The sequence below is a fragment of the Quercus robur genome, chromosome 4 (genome assembly GCF_932294415.1).
Source record: "Quercus robur chromosome 4, dhQueRobu3.1, whole genome shotgun sequence".
Classification (NCBI taxonomy): domain Eukaryota; kingdom Viridiplantae; phylum Streptophyta; class Magnoliopsida; order Fagales; family Fagaceae; genus Quercus; species Quercus robur.
In genome coordinates, this window is record NC_065537.1 from 82660091 (window position 1) to 82677884 (window position 17794).

A 17794-nucleotide genomic window follows, 5' to 3' on the forward strand; every position below is an offset into this window, starting at 1 on the left:
AATGGGTGTTTGGGGGGTAGTTGAAAAAAATGTGATGGGGATCAGATGTTTTCTCCCCGGGGAAAAACTCACTAACATGAGCTGTCCAAAATGCCCCTGTATATTCTTTTTTGCTAACTTTTTTTTTTCTCTTTGTTAACGTTCATGATGTTTCAGGATTTTTTTTTTCATCCCACTTTTTTCTCTTTCTTTATTTTGTTTTTATCACTTTCTTCCATAGTTCATTTTTCCTATTTTCTTTCTTTTTAAAATTTTTTTTATCACTTTCCTTTCTCTCTCTCTCTCTCTCTCTCTCTCTTTTTTTTTTAAAATCAGTTTTCTGATCAGGCTTGTGCCTTTAAAATAATAATTAAAAAAAAAAAGTGAAATATCCATGCATAATTTTTTAAAATAAATAAATGTGTATAAAAAAATTGTATTGCCTTTAGGGATATAATCATAAATTTATACTAACATAATTTTTTATAGTTTTCCATCTCTCAACTTTTCTATCATCTCAACTAAATACATATGAGAGGAAACTAAATCTTTTTTATCCTCTTATTTTTCTATCTCTTCCTCATTTTTTATGCTCTTACTTTTCCACACCTTTAATCAAACAGACTCTAGAGTGAGGTTGGAATGGTGTGTTGGGTTAGATTATGCAGGTCTCTAAGCAATACTACTTCAAACTAAAAATAGAGCAATGATATGAACTGGGACTTTGATATACACCACTACCACTCTTAAAAATTATGTGAATTAAATAAACACATACTTTGATAGGAAATTCCCTCGCAAATCCATCAGCTTTTCGAAACACAAGCCTTTGACAACTAGTACATGACCAGGGATGGAGCCAAAAATTTGGCTTAGGGGAGCCAGAAAATGAAAAAAAAAAAAGATCCAAGAAAAAAAAAAACTTAAAAAAAAAAATACATGAAAAATAAAACTAGTATCTACTACAGTTGTAACAAAATATAAACAAAATAAAAGGCACAAATAACTATTTCATAATTCATTTCAACTCATTTAGCAAAAAAAATTTCATTTCAACTCAAATAATTTAGGATATATCAAAATGGAGCTTGATGTCAAACATCTAGACTTCATACATTTGTTAAATATGTTTGAAATGTGCCAATGACCAGTAAGGACTAGAAAATTAATAGTTTACTAATTTGTTTATATAGTGGTCATACTTACTATTCCAATTACTATTACAATGATGAAATGAACTTTTTCAATCATGAATATTATTGATACTAGATTTCGCACCAAAATATAATCAAAATATTTGTTTTGTGTATTTTGTTAATAAAAAAAGGATTCTTTGTTTTAGTTTAAGAAAGTGGTCACCCGCCAGCCACACATATGCGTTAGATGGCCACTTTAATTTGATGGTTTTTTTTTTTTTTTTTTTTTTTTTTTTTTTTTTTTTTTTGGGTTTCTAATGAGTTGATTTTCAATTTAAGGGGAACCAAGTATGGTTTTCTTTAGCTAAAATTGCCAAATAATGCATAATTATATATATTAATATATATATATATATATATATATATATATTTATGACAATACTTCCAAGGAAGAAACATGAGGATCATGAATAAGGGAATCTTCCCTTTTTTTTTTTTTGCAGAATTACTAAAATTTAAAGACAATTTGAGGAGAGAAGGAAAAGAAAAGAAAAAGAAAAAGAAACTAGCGGCCTCTCTTGCAATAGTATAAGCTGAGCAGAAAGTATAATCTATATATATGCATATGCATAGATTTCTTTCTTTTTGCATAAAATTTAACAAAACCTAATCAAGTAATCAGCTCCATCACAAGTAAAAAGGCTTGTCTGATCATCATAGGCATAAGTATAAGCAGTAGGACAAGCAGCCTTGAACGCATTCGAATAGCTTGTAGGCTTGCAAGTCTGAGCATTGCTGTATTGTCCAGTGCAGCAATACTGAGGCCTATTCAATGCCAAGCATGCACTCTTGCATGCAACAACACGCCCATTTCTCTTCACTTCCAAGCCATTTGGGCAGCGTTGGTTCAAGTCAGAAACACACGTAGCACGGTTACATGAGCTTGAAACACCCAAAGGGATTATTGAGACAGGCATGTTATAGCCATCAACTAGGCTAACATCATAATAATCCACAGGACTATTTAGGGTAAACTCTGCAAGCGTAGCAGGTGGTGCACCGCCTGCCCCGGAACATTGTAATTTGCCTCCACAGTCTCCGGTGATGCATGTTCCCCTGCCTGACTGATCAAATGAACACAAACTGCGGCCCCAGAACCGGCCTGACCACCCTTCTGGGGCACTGATATTCACATTTTCTCCACTTCTTAGCCGCAGACCACCATTCATTAGTGGAGCTTTTCCTTCTCCGCCTTGGATCCCCGGCCACACGGTGTTTCCACAATTGTTTTGTAACGTAAAAACGGCAGCATCAACACCTGAAAATTTTCCCAAGAATTTAGAAGTGTTAGAATATATTAAGAAGAAAAGGAAAACGAAAAATATAGTTATGTGGGTGCAATTGTTTTGTTGTACCTATAAAAGAGAGAACCAAGAGAAGGTGAAGTAGCTTCAATGCCATTGGAGATAATTTGAAGTATGCTAGAAGAGATGGCCTTTCGGTTGTGAAATTTGGAGTCTTTCTAATTCAAAGGAAGCAATAGAGGTATATATATATGTATATCATGTGAAGGAGGCTCAAGAACACAGCCTTTACATGTGTTTGAGCGTTGGATTGTGTTGCGACAAGTGTGTTTATTATTTTAACAGAAAGCACAGTAACAGAATCAAAGCCGATACATGTTAGAACGACAAGACTCTTGGCGAGTCATATTAGAACTTCAATCATATATTGTGTACTATTTATTTAATTATATAATCAGTAATCTCCCCCAATTTTTGAATAGCCACAGAAACATTTAAAAAAATATATATTTTAGTTCATTCCAAATTCATGCACTACTATACGCGGAAGTATCCTATCAATCTTGAAAGCTACGACATCAGCCATTAATTTAAAAATATTTTGGTTAAGGATGATTGCCGAACAATCAATTAAGATAGATTTAAAAATAAAAAAATGGTGTAAAATTATATTAAAAAAGGGGAAAGAATCATTTACATTTTGTTTGATCATTTCAACGTTAGTGCTTTTCTTAGGTTGTGACAAATTGTATCAAAGCAAAACTGGTTGTGGGTTGTGGAATTGATGAGGATGTCATAATTAAATTGGGGGAGATTATGATTGCCGAATTCGATTGGATTGGAAACTATGTGTTGCGTAGGCGATTTGGGTTTCATAAGCAATTATAAGAAGTTCAAATATTATAACTTGACTACTCATTCTTGGGTATAAGCACAAATGTAATTACCGTTTATATATATATATATATATATATATATAATTATCATATGAAATGTTTATTCTTTTCGTTTTTCATATAACCTTGTCTCAAGGGCCTCTTGAGTAACATTCAATCTTCTTTGACATGCTTGATAATTTTATTTTTATATTTTCTGGAAATTTTATTTATTTATTTAATGTGGCTACAGGTACGAAATGATGTCGTTTAATTATCATATAAAAGAAATTCTTATTAAATTAATATTATTACATATGATGAACCCTTAGACATAGGTAATGTGAGTGGTACGTTTTCATTTTGGAGTATTAGATTAACAGCTCATAATCAATATGAAATTCCTTGAGGAAGGTAAACTGGGTTTGGGCTTGAGGTGGATGTTCACAATTTATATGAGGGATCGGAGACTGAATTTGTGATAGCTTGGGTCATGACTCATGGTAGCATGCAGGATGCATGATTATAAGGAGTTTCAATTATAATTTGAGTACTCATTTTGGGTATAAGCACAAATGTTCGAATAAAAATCTTTGCGCAACGCTTCACCATGCTCCTTGTTGCATGCATCCTTTAAGGCAGTGGCTGTTTAGTCCATGGTCCATGAGATGGTCGGTGCAAGGCCAGAAATTGGAACACATTGATTCTACTCGTTCTCGTCCTTTGCTTTAGGGCCTATCCCTTAGTGTGGTCAGTACTTCATATTGTCGGGCAGTGAATGCTTACACTTTTTCACTAATTATGACAGTTTACCAGGCCTCTTTCCTCCTCCCTTTTCTGCTCACTCGTAGGGGTTCGGACCCCTACAATGTCATGCCCCAAACCAAAGAGAGTTCAAAGCGTGAGGGAAGAACCATTAAAAGCGAGAACGCAGGAGATTTTTTTTTTTTTCCTTCCATTTGATAAAATAAATAAATATATTGATCTCTCCACAATACAAGTCAGAGCTCTATGACACATTTACAAGCAAAACAAACTACAATCATGTGACTCCAAATACACTTAACAATCCAACGTTCCAAATAAAATAAACACAAAGTCATGATCCTCTCTAAAGTATGCAACCTCAATAGCATAAATCTCTCACTTAGCATAATGCTCCAATCACCGCCAATAAAACAAGCTCCATGCTTGAGGTATAGCAAATTTATCTGAAAAACTGTTGGAGAGTGGGATGAGCTAAAGCCCAGTAAGTAGCATAATTAATGGGGGTGGGGGGAAATGCAAGTTTCACAACAATGAACATTTTACAGACATGCTAAAATTTGGGAATTTCCATTTGAATTCTGCAAAATAAATTTCCTTAACATTATGACAAGAATAATAGACATATTGTAGCACCAAACTTCCCAAAGTAATTATGAAACTACATATTATTCATTGTGAGCCATAAAATATCCAATACCATTTCAAATCCAGAAACCTCACCCAAGGCCACATGACAAGGTTGTCACACAGACGAGTCGTCACAAAGACGGGTCGTCACACAGACAGTGGGTCGTCACACAGACGGGGTCGTCACATAGACGGTGGGTTGTCACACAGACGAGGTTGTCACACAGATGGGGTAATCACCAATATCATGGCACAATGACAAAACCATGTCAAAAGCTCACAAGTTAATGTATTTAAAATACACAGTTCACTTCCAAGTAGTTTCATAAAATATTTCAATAACCAAATAGCTACAATATTCTCAAAATCCTCTAAACTATTTCTTGACATAAATATTTTGCGTAAATTTCCCAAATAATACAAGCTAAGATAAAGCATCTTTAGAATTTGCAAATAATGCAATGAATCCATAAAACGCATTTTCAAGAATTCAATCAAAGATGCTAGTCTTTTCCATGCTAACAATCATGTAATTCCCCATATGAAATAAAAATATGCACTTTCATATATAATCATATATAGTAGGGTCACAACATAACACTTTTTAGAAAAACATAGTTCCACCATTAATTTTCCAAAATGTGTTTGACCCGAAAACAATGTTTATACAACATGGTTATTTTCCAAAAATCCCATTACAAGCTACTTAACTCGGAAGGCCAGCCAATTTTACCTCAACCGGGCACCACAAAATCAACTAATCCAGTCACTAGGTCCATCACCAAGATTATTAGAACCTAAAAACACAATGGTCAACCCTATCAATAACAAGGCCTTTCACAAAGTACCATCACACTTATCTCCATAAATCGTAACAATACCCTAAAATCAAACCAAAGGCCCTAAAGTCTAACTTGCCCGTCCTAAGATAAGTACCTTTCCCAAGCAGGAACCAAACAAGCATCCAAGAAACTCATAGTGCTGACACAACCAAAACATTTTAAATTCACTACCGCAAAAATGTGCATCATAAGATAATATAATATACTCATGAATCTCTTTGAGTACTAGATAATATATTTAAGCCAAGATAAGATCAACCGAGGTTTGGGATTAATTCCACAATTTCTCAGCATTTTAGTCTTGCTTTCAGATTCAGTACATAACAGGGCAGCCATTTGTAAAAATTGTTTGGTCAATGAAATGTTATTAGATTAATTCAAAACTTTAAGGGAACATTCCCCTATATGTATACAATGTACCACAGAAATTTCAGCCCAAAACGATTTTTCTGTAATTTATTAAAAATCATGCATTGCGGCTGACTCAAATCTGTCATGACAGCTTTAGAAAATTTCTATAGTTGTAAGACTAGCCCAAATTATTTGAGAATTTACTCACATTAAAACCACCAGATTTAAAGCATATTAAAAACAACGAATCAAACCCAAAAATCTCATATAAACAACTTATCAAACGCTTGGTATGCAAAAGCACATGCTCACACTTAACTTGCATAAATTTGTAGTTATCACTCCACTCACACCCACATTTGCCAAAGTCATCAAAAATGCAAAGAACACACTTCCAAAAATCAACCCACACGATTTGCTCAAGGAAACCCAAGTTTTTAACCATGGAGAAACCCCAATTGATCATCATTTGTAAAAGCCCTTAACCATTTAACAAATAAATCCACCAAATCAAAAACCCATGTACTCAATCACATGTATACCACTCATGTAGTTTAGATTAGAAGAAATCTCAGAAAAACTTGAAAAGCTACCAAACAATTAAGAGTTTTACTTTTAAAGCTTTGAGAGAATGGAGCGTATGGGGTTGCTAATGGGGTTCTCCGGTGAAATCCGCCAAAAGTGGTGGTGGTTGGCTGGTTTACTGTTGAGGGAGTGAGAGAAATAGAGGGAACTAGAGGGTGTATGTGTGTGGGTTTCGGTGGCTGAGTGAGATAAGGAAATAGAGAAATGAAAGAAGGGGTATACATATGGTGATAAAAGAAAGGGGCTGTGTTGATGGGAGCATTGTGAACCACTTGTTCCAAAATATCTTGGGATCAAAATTACAACTTTATCCTTAAAGTTTCTCCCATATTTAAATTGGCCCATTCCAAACTTAACTAAATACTATCACATGCCCAAATATTCAAAACTCCTCCATAAAATAGTAACCACACTGATTAAAAAAAGACCAATTTAGATATTATTCTCATTCGAAAAATTGCTTTAAAAAAAATATTTGGGGTGTTACACACAAAGGGGGAAGGAGTGTTTTTCTTGGATTGTGATAGTACTTATAATAATTTTATTTTCTATTATTTTTATGAAGCAACTCTAATTTAATGTGGCTACATGTACCTGGTGAAACGACATAGAAATTCTTATCTAACATTAATACACGTGATGCACTCATAGACATCTCTAATATGCTGGTTATATTTTTACTATGTACTATTAGATTAAGGAATTTATGTGAGAGGATTGTGATACCTTGGGATTTAATTTGATTTGAAAAAGTGTGTTGTAATGTATGAGTAATTTGGGCTTTATAGACGACTAGTTGCAAGCCTACACAATGTGTGGGATAGTTATAAATTTTTGTTTAGTAAAAAAGTTTGGTGTTTCTTCCAACTACACAATAGATTCATTAACATAAAGAGTTTGTTTCGTGCAATGTTTTTTTTATTTTTATTTTTATCATATTAACTATTTTAAGTGCTTGTATGAAAATATATATGATTATTCTTATTAGAGAATATATAGGACAATAAATTTAGTTATAAATGAATTTTTGTCATGGTATGTTGAACACTTATACATTGCAAGATGAGCTTCACATGTCAATAAAAACAGACTAAATGAACCAAAGTAGCTCGAATGAACTGCAGTGGACCAAATGGATTGAAGTGGATCGAAATGGACCAAATGGATTGAAGTGGACCAAATAGACTAAAGTGGACCAAAGTAGATTGAATTGGACTAAATGGACCAAAGTAGACCTAATGGACTTAAGTGGACCAAATATATGGAAATGAATCAAAGTGGATTGTATTGGACTAAAGTGGACCTAATGGACCTAAGTGAACCAAATAAATTGAAATGGACCGAACAACAACGGCAACATCCACTGCTGCTGCAACAATGGCCACCAACAATCGCTGCCGCAACAACATCGACTAGCCACCATTGGCACAAACCCACATCTACCAACGCCACCTTAAAAAAAAAAAAAAAAACCAGAGAGATCGACACAAACCCACATTCACCAAACCAAACAAACCCACATCCCAAATCTACCAAATCAAACAAACCCACATCCCAAACCCACTACCGGCACAAATCCACATCCATCGACATAAACCCACATCCCAAATCAAACAAACCTAAAAACAAAACCCACCACTGCAGGTCAATTGAGAGAAATCCGATGGTGGGAGGTTCCGATGACGTGGTGGATGGCACAGTAAGCTCGGCAGCGTGGCATGGCGTGGTGATTAGGCCATGGGTTGCTATGGATGTGATGGGTTGGGTTCGTGTGGCTGTGTTGGTGGATGGCGTTGCGTGTTGGACATCGATCTGCCCATCCGAACCCACCCAGCACCGATTTGCCCATCCGAATCCACCATCAAATCACAACAAAACCAAAAAGAAAAAAAAGAAAAAAAGAAACCACTGCCGTAGAGATCGGCCTGGCTTAATGCTCTAGCCTGGGTTTTGTCGGAGAGGGAGGCAATGACGTGGAGTAGAGGGAGAGAGAGCAAAGAAATGGTTGAACAAGGAAGTGAGAGAGAGTAGTTACTGGCCGATGAAGGAAATGAGGAGATAGAGGAAAGAAAGAGGAGATGAGGAGACATAGGAAGTGGGCCCCTCATGAATAAAAAAGTAATATAAATTATGAAAAAGGTAAACAGTGTGCTCTCAAATTTGAGAGCATATTGTAGCATGGTTAAAAAAAAATGACAGATATAGAACACCTCATGAGGCGCATATTTTGGGGTTTGGTGTGCAAAATGCCAAAAATTTGACATATGGCACACTTGTTACGAATGCTCTAATAATCCAAAGAATTATCAAGGGTAACAAATTTTGCAAGTGTAATAGGTGGTGCGCTGCCTACTTCGAGACATTGTAAATTACCACCACAGTCTCCGGTGATGAATGTTCCCTTATCTGATTGATCAAATGAACACCCATTACGACCCCAAAATAGGCCTGACCACTTGTTTGGGGCACTGATATTCATAGTTTCTCTAGATGTTAGATCTACCCCACCATTTATTAGTAGGGGTTTTCCTTTTCCTCCTTGGATCCCCACCCACACAATGCTATCACATTTGTTTTGCTATGTAAAGACCAAACCATTAGGATTTGAGTTTGTAGTGTTGGCAAATCATAACAAATAGTAAGTCTTGTTGACTTAGAATATGTACTTTAAGTCCAAGACAAAGACTTAAGTTTAGGATAAAAAAGAGATGCAATCTAGTCCTCTCGATTGCTTTTGATTGATGTTCAACTTTTCTCGATCGATCAAAGATTGCAGATTAGCAAAAATTAGCAAACATGAAAAGCTTATAACTTGTCCATTTAAAATCCACATTGTGATTTGTTTTTGCGGTATTTAAAGGACATTATAAGCTAGCCCTAGAGGGCTTTAAGAGAGAAAGAAGGGTGCTTCTTATGCCTCCTCTTGTAGATCTAGGGTTTTTGTACCCATAGCTCTCTCAAATCTTCTATCGGTAATATTCTTTAAAGGAACTCAAGATCCTGTGTTGTAGAAGTTGCTGCCTCATTCTAGTCATCAAGGGTGCTAGAGATCTAAACCTTCAAGGTGGTCTTGGAGTTGTAGACTAGAGGTCTACGTTGGAGGACAAAAGCCTGAACTAGAGGTTCATATTGGAGCAGATCCACATCAAAGAAGTCTGAGAGTTTCAAAACTAGGTTTTATAATCACAGTTAAGTTTACTATGAATTAAATATTCTTGACTGTAAAATTTCATTTGATAGTGGATTGTTCTTCTTGGGATTGGTCCTCCCAAGTTTTTTTACCTTGAAATTCGTTTGTTTCATTAGTTTCTTGAGTTATCATATCTTGTGTTACCCATTTTTCCACTGTGCATGATATGTTTGATTATTTTGTTTAACCTTTAAGGCTTGCATAATTAATTTAATTAACAATTTGACCTTAAAATTGGTTAAACACTATTTGTCTAGGGGTCTAAAAACTAACATAAAATGTCACGCCCTAAATCCCAAAGGGTCCAAAACATGAGAAAGATGTCTCAAAGTAACGGTAGATTTTTTATTTTTGACAATTCAATCCACATAAATCATATCAAGTACCAATATCAAGAATTATCATAATAATTCCATTGAATATACTCTTAAAATAAGTCAGAGCTCTAAGCAATAATTACGAAGACCATTGGCTACAAAAGAATAGAGGTCTAAATAAATAATTACATATCATCAACTTGTCCATTAGTGGGAATAACATCACAACCACTATAATATACAAAAGAATGAGTCAGACCTATTCTAAGATGTACATCATCTAATATCTCCATTACAAATGTTCAGCCTCCATCAGTAGTTAGTCTAACTGCTGTTAACCACTAAAAAGTTGTCTCAAAAGATTGTTGTCTACGCTGAAAAGTTTATAAAATAATGGGATGAGACAGTCCAGTAAGTAGCATAATTAATGGGGGTGGGGAAAATACAAGTTTCATGATGATAACAATTTACAAATCATGTTTTAATTTGGGAATTTCTAAGTAATTTCTACAAAACCATTTCCAAAAAGAACATGACAAGAATGAATAAAATGACATGGTACAAAGCTTCTTAGAATGCTCTTATGAAACTACATACTATAATTTGTGAGTAATAACAATACAATTTCATACCCAAGGCCACATGATATGCCGTCACAAAGATAGAACTAATCTTCTGTCACAAAGACGGAACTCATCGCCAACACACAGCCAGAACTAAATATGCCATCACAAAGACGAAACTAATATGCCGTCACAAAGACGGAACTCATTGCCGTCACAAAGACGGAACTCAATAACCATCACAAAGACAGGTGCTAAAATACCAATGTCACACAGACTATAGTATCTAGCTAGGTAATCACCGGGTAATCACATGTCACAGCATGTGGGTAAAACATAAAGAGCTCACAAATTACTTTTAATTCGAAATACATAATTTACTTCCAAATAGTTTTATAAAATATTTGAATGCCCAAGATATTTACAAGGTTCTCAAAGCCTTCAACTCATTTCTTGTCAAAAAGATTTTGTATTAACTTCCCAAATAACATAGGTCAAGATAAAGCATCTTTATATTTTTGCAAATAATACAATAATTCCATAAAACGCATTCTCAAGAATTTAATCAAAGATGCTAGTCTTTTCCATGCTAACAAATCATGCAATTCCCCATATGCAATAAGAGTATGCACTTTCATATATAATCATATATAGTAGAGTCATAACACAACACTTTTTAGAAAAACATAGTTCCACCATTAATTTTCCAAAATGTGTTTGATCCAAAACAATGTTTATACAACATGATTATTTTCCAAAAATCCCATTAAAAGTTACTTACCTCGCAATCCGCAAAAGCCTAATTTTCCAAGCTCCAAATGAAATTAACTAGAACTTAAACAATACCAAGCAAATCTATCACAATAAGCGTAAAACTTGAAATTGTATCTGGCTACTTATTAGAAATTGCTAACTAAGAAATTAATTGCAAGCTTAGCATTTAACCTCAAAATTAATGTATTCTACTTCCAAAATTTCTCAACAAATTTATTACAAGGCATAGACTCTAACTTATAATCATATCATTCCAAGCTTCATATTTACCATAAAAGATCCTAACACTTTATGAATTTCTTCCTCAATATACATGCCATTTTCAAGAGACCCACAAAACAACAACATACATAACAATATCCACTGTTACAAACCTCAAATGTAAATCCTTCACTAACTCCGAATAAACAATAAAAATTAGATTCATTAATTGTTTCACATTAGAAAGTTAAAACCCCAAAATCTTTACTATTGGTAAATCTCAAATGGCTACCATTATACAAAATCCACAACCATTTACCCAAATAGGTCCACCAAAGCAAAACCCATAAACATTATCACAAGAATATCACTTCCAAAACTTAGATTACAAAAACCTCTAGCAAAACATGAAAACCCACAAAACGTATAAAAGCTCTTACCTTAAATAAGATGAGATGGAGGAGCATAAGAGGTTTTATGGAGCTTTTTCGCCGGAAGATAATGGTGGAGACTGTGGAGTGATGCACTGATGCGAGAGTGAGGGAGTGTGAGAGAGGATTGTGGGTGTTTGAGACAAAATGAAAAAGAAAAAGAGAGCAAAGTTAGAAGAGAGAAGAGCTAGCCGGCCAAAGGGGAGATATTTTGAGAGAAAAGGAGTGGTGGGGAATTAAGGGGTAAGTGAGTGGGGCTCACGTGAGTCAAAAATCTGACTACCTTTTATTTTTTTTACTTGACTTGGGCTGGGGCGTTACACAAAACATCATGAGCACTTGAAAATTTCTGGGAATTCAACATTACTGACCAAATTAAACCTAACAATTAAAAGAACGACAATATATATTTTGAAGGAGAAAAAGAAAAGTAAAAAATGCGTTTTTTTTTTTTTTCCCTTATAATTTGATAACTATGGAAGGGAATTTAAAATTTTGAATTATGAACATTTATGATGAAAACACCAACAGATGCCACTAGCCGGCTTGAAGTTGTTTATTTTGACCTTCACAATTTCTTTTCCATTGTCCACTTCATGGGACCTCGTGTACACATCAAAGTAGTTAGTTAGGAGGTAAAAGAACTGTCTTTTTAATCATTAATAAAAGTTATTTAAGAATCTTATCAGAAAAAAGTGTCTTTACACTTTAATATATCGATTTTGAGGAAACTCTGTCCAATAAAAAGTACCCATTACCCTATCCTATCTTTTATCAAAACACAGCGACTATTAAACAATAATTATTTTATATTATTGCACATATTTTAGAACAACATTTATTAAACATGACATGCATTGGAAATACTTTACAGTTTACACAACATACAGATTGTAATCTGCAGATATTGAAAATACATCTGTAATTATGTGTTATTATACAATAATTTTCAAGCACCAAAGGACATGACGTAAAGGATTTGCACAATTTAAGTAGCCCACGTGTAAGAAATTAAAATGAAGACGTAAATGGATTGAAGTGAACAACGGGAAGGCAGATAAGTAGTTGAGCCATGGGCTTGGTAATGCCTGGTCCAACTTGCATATTAACCTTAGCATGGTCTTCCTCTCCACCAACTTTCCAATCAAAACATTGAACCATGGCTGCAATTGTAGTGTGTACCAAACTAAGTGCTAACTTTGAGCCTGGGCATACTCGCCTTCCTGCCCCAAAAGGAATATATTTCATAACATCTTCTTTTTCAAAGGAAACTAAGAACCTCTCTGGACAAAAGTCATTTGGACAATTCCATACGTTTGCGTCTCTCATTATCGTATACACATTGATTGCCACCATAGTTTTCTCAAGTATATCAAAGTCTTTGATTTTACAGTCTTGGCGACATTCTCTTATAATAATAGGCCATGGTGGGTGTAGCCTTAATACTTCCTTCACAACTGCTTGCAAGTAAGGGAGACTTGGGATATCTGAATCCTCCACTAGTCTACTACTACCAACCACAACTTTTATCTCTTCCCTAACCTTATTGAATACATCTGGATGGTTGATTAGTTCAGCTATTGTCCATTGCATTGCCTCTGCTGATGAACTGGTGCCTCCTAAGAAGAGTACCTAGAAAATAGGAAACATCTGAATAGAGTTAATGAATTTCTACCATGGTTACGGAATTAGTGGGAAATATTGCATTGTGATAGATTTTTGTTGGCAAACATCAAATACGTAATTGATATAGGTATATATGAAGGGAGGGACGAAACTAAGATTTTAGTTTTGAATGGGTCAAACTATGAACTAATTTATTATCATTATTATTATTATTTTAGAATTCAAGAATGAAAGATATGCTAAGATTTAAGACTAAATATACCATGCAAAATGAAACTACTATCCATTCAATATTAATAAAATATAAACAAGAGAACAAAAAAAAAAAAAATATTCATCAATTATTTATTAACCAAAAAAGTAGAATTGTTTTTATTTTTTTTATAATATTTATATTTAGAAGAGAGTCACAAATTATAGGGTAGCTGACCATTTCATTTTTTTAATATGTCCTTGGACTAGTTGAATTTTTAGGAAGACAAACTTTACAATTTTATTTTACAAAGTATTTTAATAATAGAAATAGGGGAGTGGGCATTGGGGCAGGGAACCCATGGCCTCCTTTGGTCCTAACTTGGGTCTGTATAAGCATAAAGTTTATGTGTATACCTAAAGTGGTTTTGCCAAATCCACATGTGATGACATTGTTGTAGAATAAACTGATCAAATAGTCTCTTTTCATGTCTCTTACCGACTTTCACATACCAAATAGGTATTGACTAATGGAAACCCTAGATAAACCAGATATATAGCACACAAGAAACAAAGAGAGTATTTTGAGTGGAATTTTTTTCTCAAATTTCTAATTTTTTGTACTATTTTTTGAAGAATAATATACTTAAAATAGATCTACAATAAACTCTAGATTCAGTATTTTTGCAAATATTGGGCATCCGCTCATAAGCGTACCTATTGGGCTTGGAACATGATACAAGCTAATTGTCAACATCCTCCTACTTTTTCATACTCTCTCTCTTTCTCAAAATTGACTTTCTATGCTGTAGACCTATAGATATATATATATATATATATATATAGTGTCTATTTGGTAAAGATTATTTTTGCCAACTTATTTTATTATTCAACTTAGTTTTGGTACTATTCATGGGTTTCACAGTACTATTTCAGTTAACTTTTACCTTTATCTACAGTACTTTCAGCAAAAAGTTTTTAGTTTTAGCAAAATAAGCGAATCTCAAATGAGCCCAAATACATATATTTTAAAGGGAGCTATAGTGGTGGTTTCAAAATGCTGGAATAGCTTATTTGGGTTATTTCGACATTTGTTGAAACAGTCAGTATAGGTTCACAAAATTGCCATGACCAATACTGGTGGTTTGAAAAGTGCTGGTTTATTTCACCGAGGTCTATTGTAACACTTAAAAGATGACACTAGAAAGCGCCTTCATATTCCAACTGGACCTATGCCGATGGTTTAGAGACCTATATATAGCGGTGGTTTTGAAGCACCAGTATAGGTCGGTTTTTTTTTAGTGCAACGTACCTCATTGGACTAGGATCCTCTAATTAATCCCTCAGAAGCTTAGCAAAATCAAAGCAACACTCAACCCCTGATTACCTAGTCAGGGGGAGTCACATTAATGTTTAAGCTCCTAAAGTCAACGCGTGGATTTTGGATGCAAGTACATAAACTCTGTTGTGTGGTTTGATCATCTTCCTTTTGCCATCATGCTATTAAGCTCCTAAAGTCAAATTGTTCATGGTTGCGGGCAACATGCTAACGGTGTCCTTCCTCTAACTTGTGATAGAGTTAAAGCTAACATAGGTCACGATATGAAAATGATAGGATACTCGCATTATGAGCATACAGTGATTCAATCTCTCACCTCATATATCTAGTGGTCACCACAGTACCCAAGCCTTATGTGTGTGTGTGTGCACGCACATCAATTTGAAATAGAATGTCATCCATAACAAATGCTTACTAACAAGATGATAAAGCATCAACTAAATTATCACACAAATTATACAAATCATAACAAGTCCTCAAAAAGCTAAAAGAAAATGTATATATAACACTGACTAAGCAATACAACAATCATTAATCAAAACCTATGAAGACTTAGAGTCCACTTGGGGACAGCTTATTTAGCTAAAATTGAAATTTTTTTGTTGAAAGTATTATAAATAAAGTTAAAAAAATAGTTGAAATAGTACTGTGAGACCTATAAATAGTATCAAAAAGTGTAACGAGTCCATGAATAGTAGCAAAAATAAGCTGAATAGTAGCAAATATAAGCTAAATAGTAAAAAAAGCTAGCTTTTTAAGCTAATAACAAACACAATCTTAGGCCCTCATAATATGGGTATAGAAAAGATCTCTAACAATGGAGGAAGTACCTTATTACGTGTGTATTTTTCCCTAGCAATCGGCTTTGTTAAGGATTAGTAAACATGCTATCCATAGAAATATGCTACAAAGAGAGCTATTTTCCATGCAACCATATCTTGGTTGTAGTACCAAATAAGTTCACCACTTTGCTCTATTTTTTAGACAAATTAGTGTGACCCTAAGAAAAAGCTTTATTTATTTTATTTTTATTCTTCTTCTTTAATATCTCAAAATAACAAGGGAAAGGCACAGAAAGCACCATTTACGTTTTTCGTTTTTTGATTGTGGTTTTAAAGATAATTAAAATGAACGAATACTGAATTAAGGAGAACAAGGAATGCGTGTGACTTACGAGCAAGAAAGCCTTGAGATGTGTTCTGTTAATCTTAAACTCAGCTTTGTCATCTCGATACACTTTCAATAGTATATCCACGAAATCTTCATTCTCAACATTAGGGTTCTCTTCATGCTGCTTCAACACCCTTTCTAAAATCTCATCGAACGTTAAAATCACATCTACAGCCTGCTTTCCATAAAACCAAAAAGCCAAAAATCTCAGTGGCCCCAACACATCCCCAAAAGATACCTTTGCACTAACCTCTGTGGTCTCCTTCACCAACTGCCTGATCTTCTCAGCTTCATCATTGTCATCTGAACACCTTATGCTCATGACCACCCTACAAGTAGAGTTGTTTGTTAACTTCATCAACTCAGAACTCATGTCAAGGACCTGTTTTTTCTTACCACTCTCTAACACTTTATGCAAAAACCGAATCATTTCTTCACGTCGGATATCACGTGATTTTTCAACCTGATGGGCAGAGAGTAATTCATTCTTGCAAAGCTTTTTGAAGAACCTCCAGCAATCACCATATGGAGCTACGAAAAGTCCATAGTTTTTATATGGTAATTTATCAACAAAAGCGAAACTTGGCCGGTTTGCAAATACAAGGTCATTGGTTTTAAATATTTCGGTGGCCATGGAGGCTGTTGAAATTGAAAGGCACCTGGAAGCGCCAAGCCGGAGATAGAGGAGAGGGCCATATTTGTTGGAGAGGTTGTGGAAGGATTGGAATAAGGATGGATCAAGAAGGTGGAGATGACCAATGATTGGGAGGGCTGGTGGGCTTGGAGGGAGGTTTAGAGGGGTCTTTGTCTTGAAGAAGGACTTGAGTAAGAGGGCTGAGAGGAAATAAAGGAGGAAACACAGGAAGTAGTATTGGATATCAATAATCGTGGCAATATTTAGTCTATGCACGGCCATGTTTATGTAAGTAAAACTAAACTCCCAACCTTAGAAAAAAGGTTGCATGCTATAATCTCAAGTTTTGAGGGAGCTTTATAATTGATCTATGGAATCTTTGTTGACTGTGATTTATGATAGTTTAATTAAAATTGATTGGGACTGAATCTCAGATAATGGATAGCACTACCTTTCACATCAATCTACTAGCTCATGACAATGAAAAATTAAATTTGCTAAAAATAGTATTGATTAAAAAATCATGCTAACGAGTGCCCTTAAGGTATTGGTTAACAATCCATTTTAGGAAAATTTTGACACAATTTTTATGGGAAATGAAAAAAATTGTCAAATTATTAATTGTTTTTTCTTTCTTTTCTCATAAAAACTTTCTTTAAATAGATTATTAACTAATATCCTAAGGGTATTTGTTAGCATTTTTCTTGATTAAATTTAGCCATCGACTATTACAACTTCCAAGTAATTAATTGGAAGTTGCAATAGTATATTCATTAATTACTTGGAAGTTGCTATGCAACTTCCATCTTCCAAGTAATTAATTGGAAGTTGCAATAGTATATTCATTAATTACTTGGAAGTTGGAAGTTGCAATAGTATATTCATTAATT

At 34.4% G+C, this 17794-nt stretch overlaps 2 protein-coding genes and 2 long non-coding RNA genes across 4 annotated transcripts; all 4 read right to left on the reverse strand.

The window, feature by feature from the left end:
* Positions 1 to 1621: 1621 nt before the first annotated feature.
* Positions 1622 to 2928, reverse strand: LOC126723990 (thaumatin-like protein). The gene has a single exon (XM_050428040.1). The coding sequence runs from the start codon at positions 2342 to 2344 to the stop codon at positions 1772 to 1774; it is 573 nt and encodes a 190-aa protein (XP_050283997.1). The 5' UTR covers positions 2345 to 2928; the 3' UTR covers positions 1622 to 1771.
* Positions 2929 to 3670: 742 nt separating this feature from the next.
* Positions 3671 to 6723, reverse strand: LOC126723991 (uncharacterized). The gene is made up of 2 exons (XR_007654564.1): positions 6496 to 6723; positions 3671 to 5486 (listed from the first exon to the last, which is right to left on the reverse strand). It is a non-coding gene; the product is annotated as an uncharacterized LOC126723991 (long non-coding RNA).
* Positions 6724 to 10038: 3315 nt separating this feature from the next.
* On the reverse strand, positions 10039 to 12241 carry LOC126723992 (uncharacterized). The gene is made up of 2 exons (XR_007654565.1): positions 11953 to 12241; positions 10039 to 10348 (listed from the first exon to the last, which is right to left on the reverse strand). It is a non-coding gene; the product is annotated as an uncharacterized LOC126723992 (long non-coding RNA).
* Positions 12242 to 12765: 524 nt separating this feature from the next.
* Positions 12766 to 17235, reverse strand: LOC126723993 (cytochrome P450 705A12-like). Its single transcript, XM_050428042.1, has 2 exons — positions 16275 to 17235; positions 12766 to 13575 (listed from the first exon to the last, which is right to left on the reverse strand). The coding sequence occupies exons 1-2, from the start codon at positions 17184 to 17186 to the stop codon at positions 12955 to 12957; spliced, it is 1533 nt and encodes a 510-aa protein (XP_050283999.1). The 5' UTR covers positions 17187 to 17235; the 3' UTR covers positions 12766 to 12954.
* Between the last annotated feature and the right edge of the window lie 559 nt (positions 17236 to 17794).

Excerpts from the sequence above, each read along its gene's own strand:
- LOC126723990 (XM_050428040.1), bottom strand. The coding sequence starts at position 2,344 with ATGAATGGTGGTCTGCGGCTAAGAAGTGGAGAAAATGTGAATATCAGT.
- LOC126723993 (XM_050428042.1), bottom strand. The coding sequence starts at position 17,186 with ATGGCCGTGCATAGACTAAATATTGCCACGATTATTGATATCCAATAC. Across the intron at positions 13,576-16,274 it reads ATCTCAAGGCTTTCTTGCTC|GTACTCTTCTTAGGAGGCAC; the intron begins GTAAGTCACACG and ends CCTATTTTCTAG.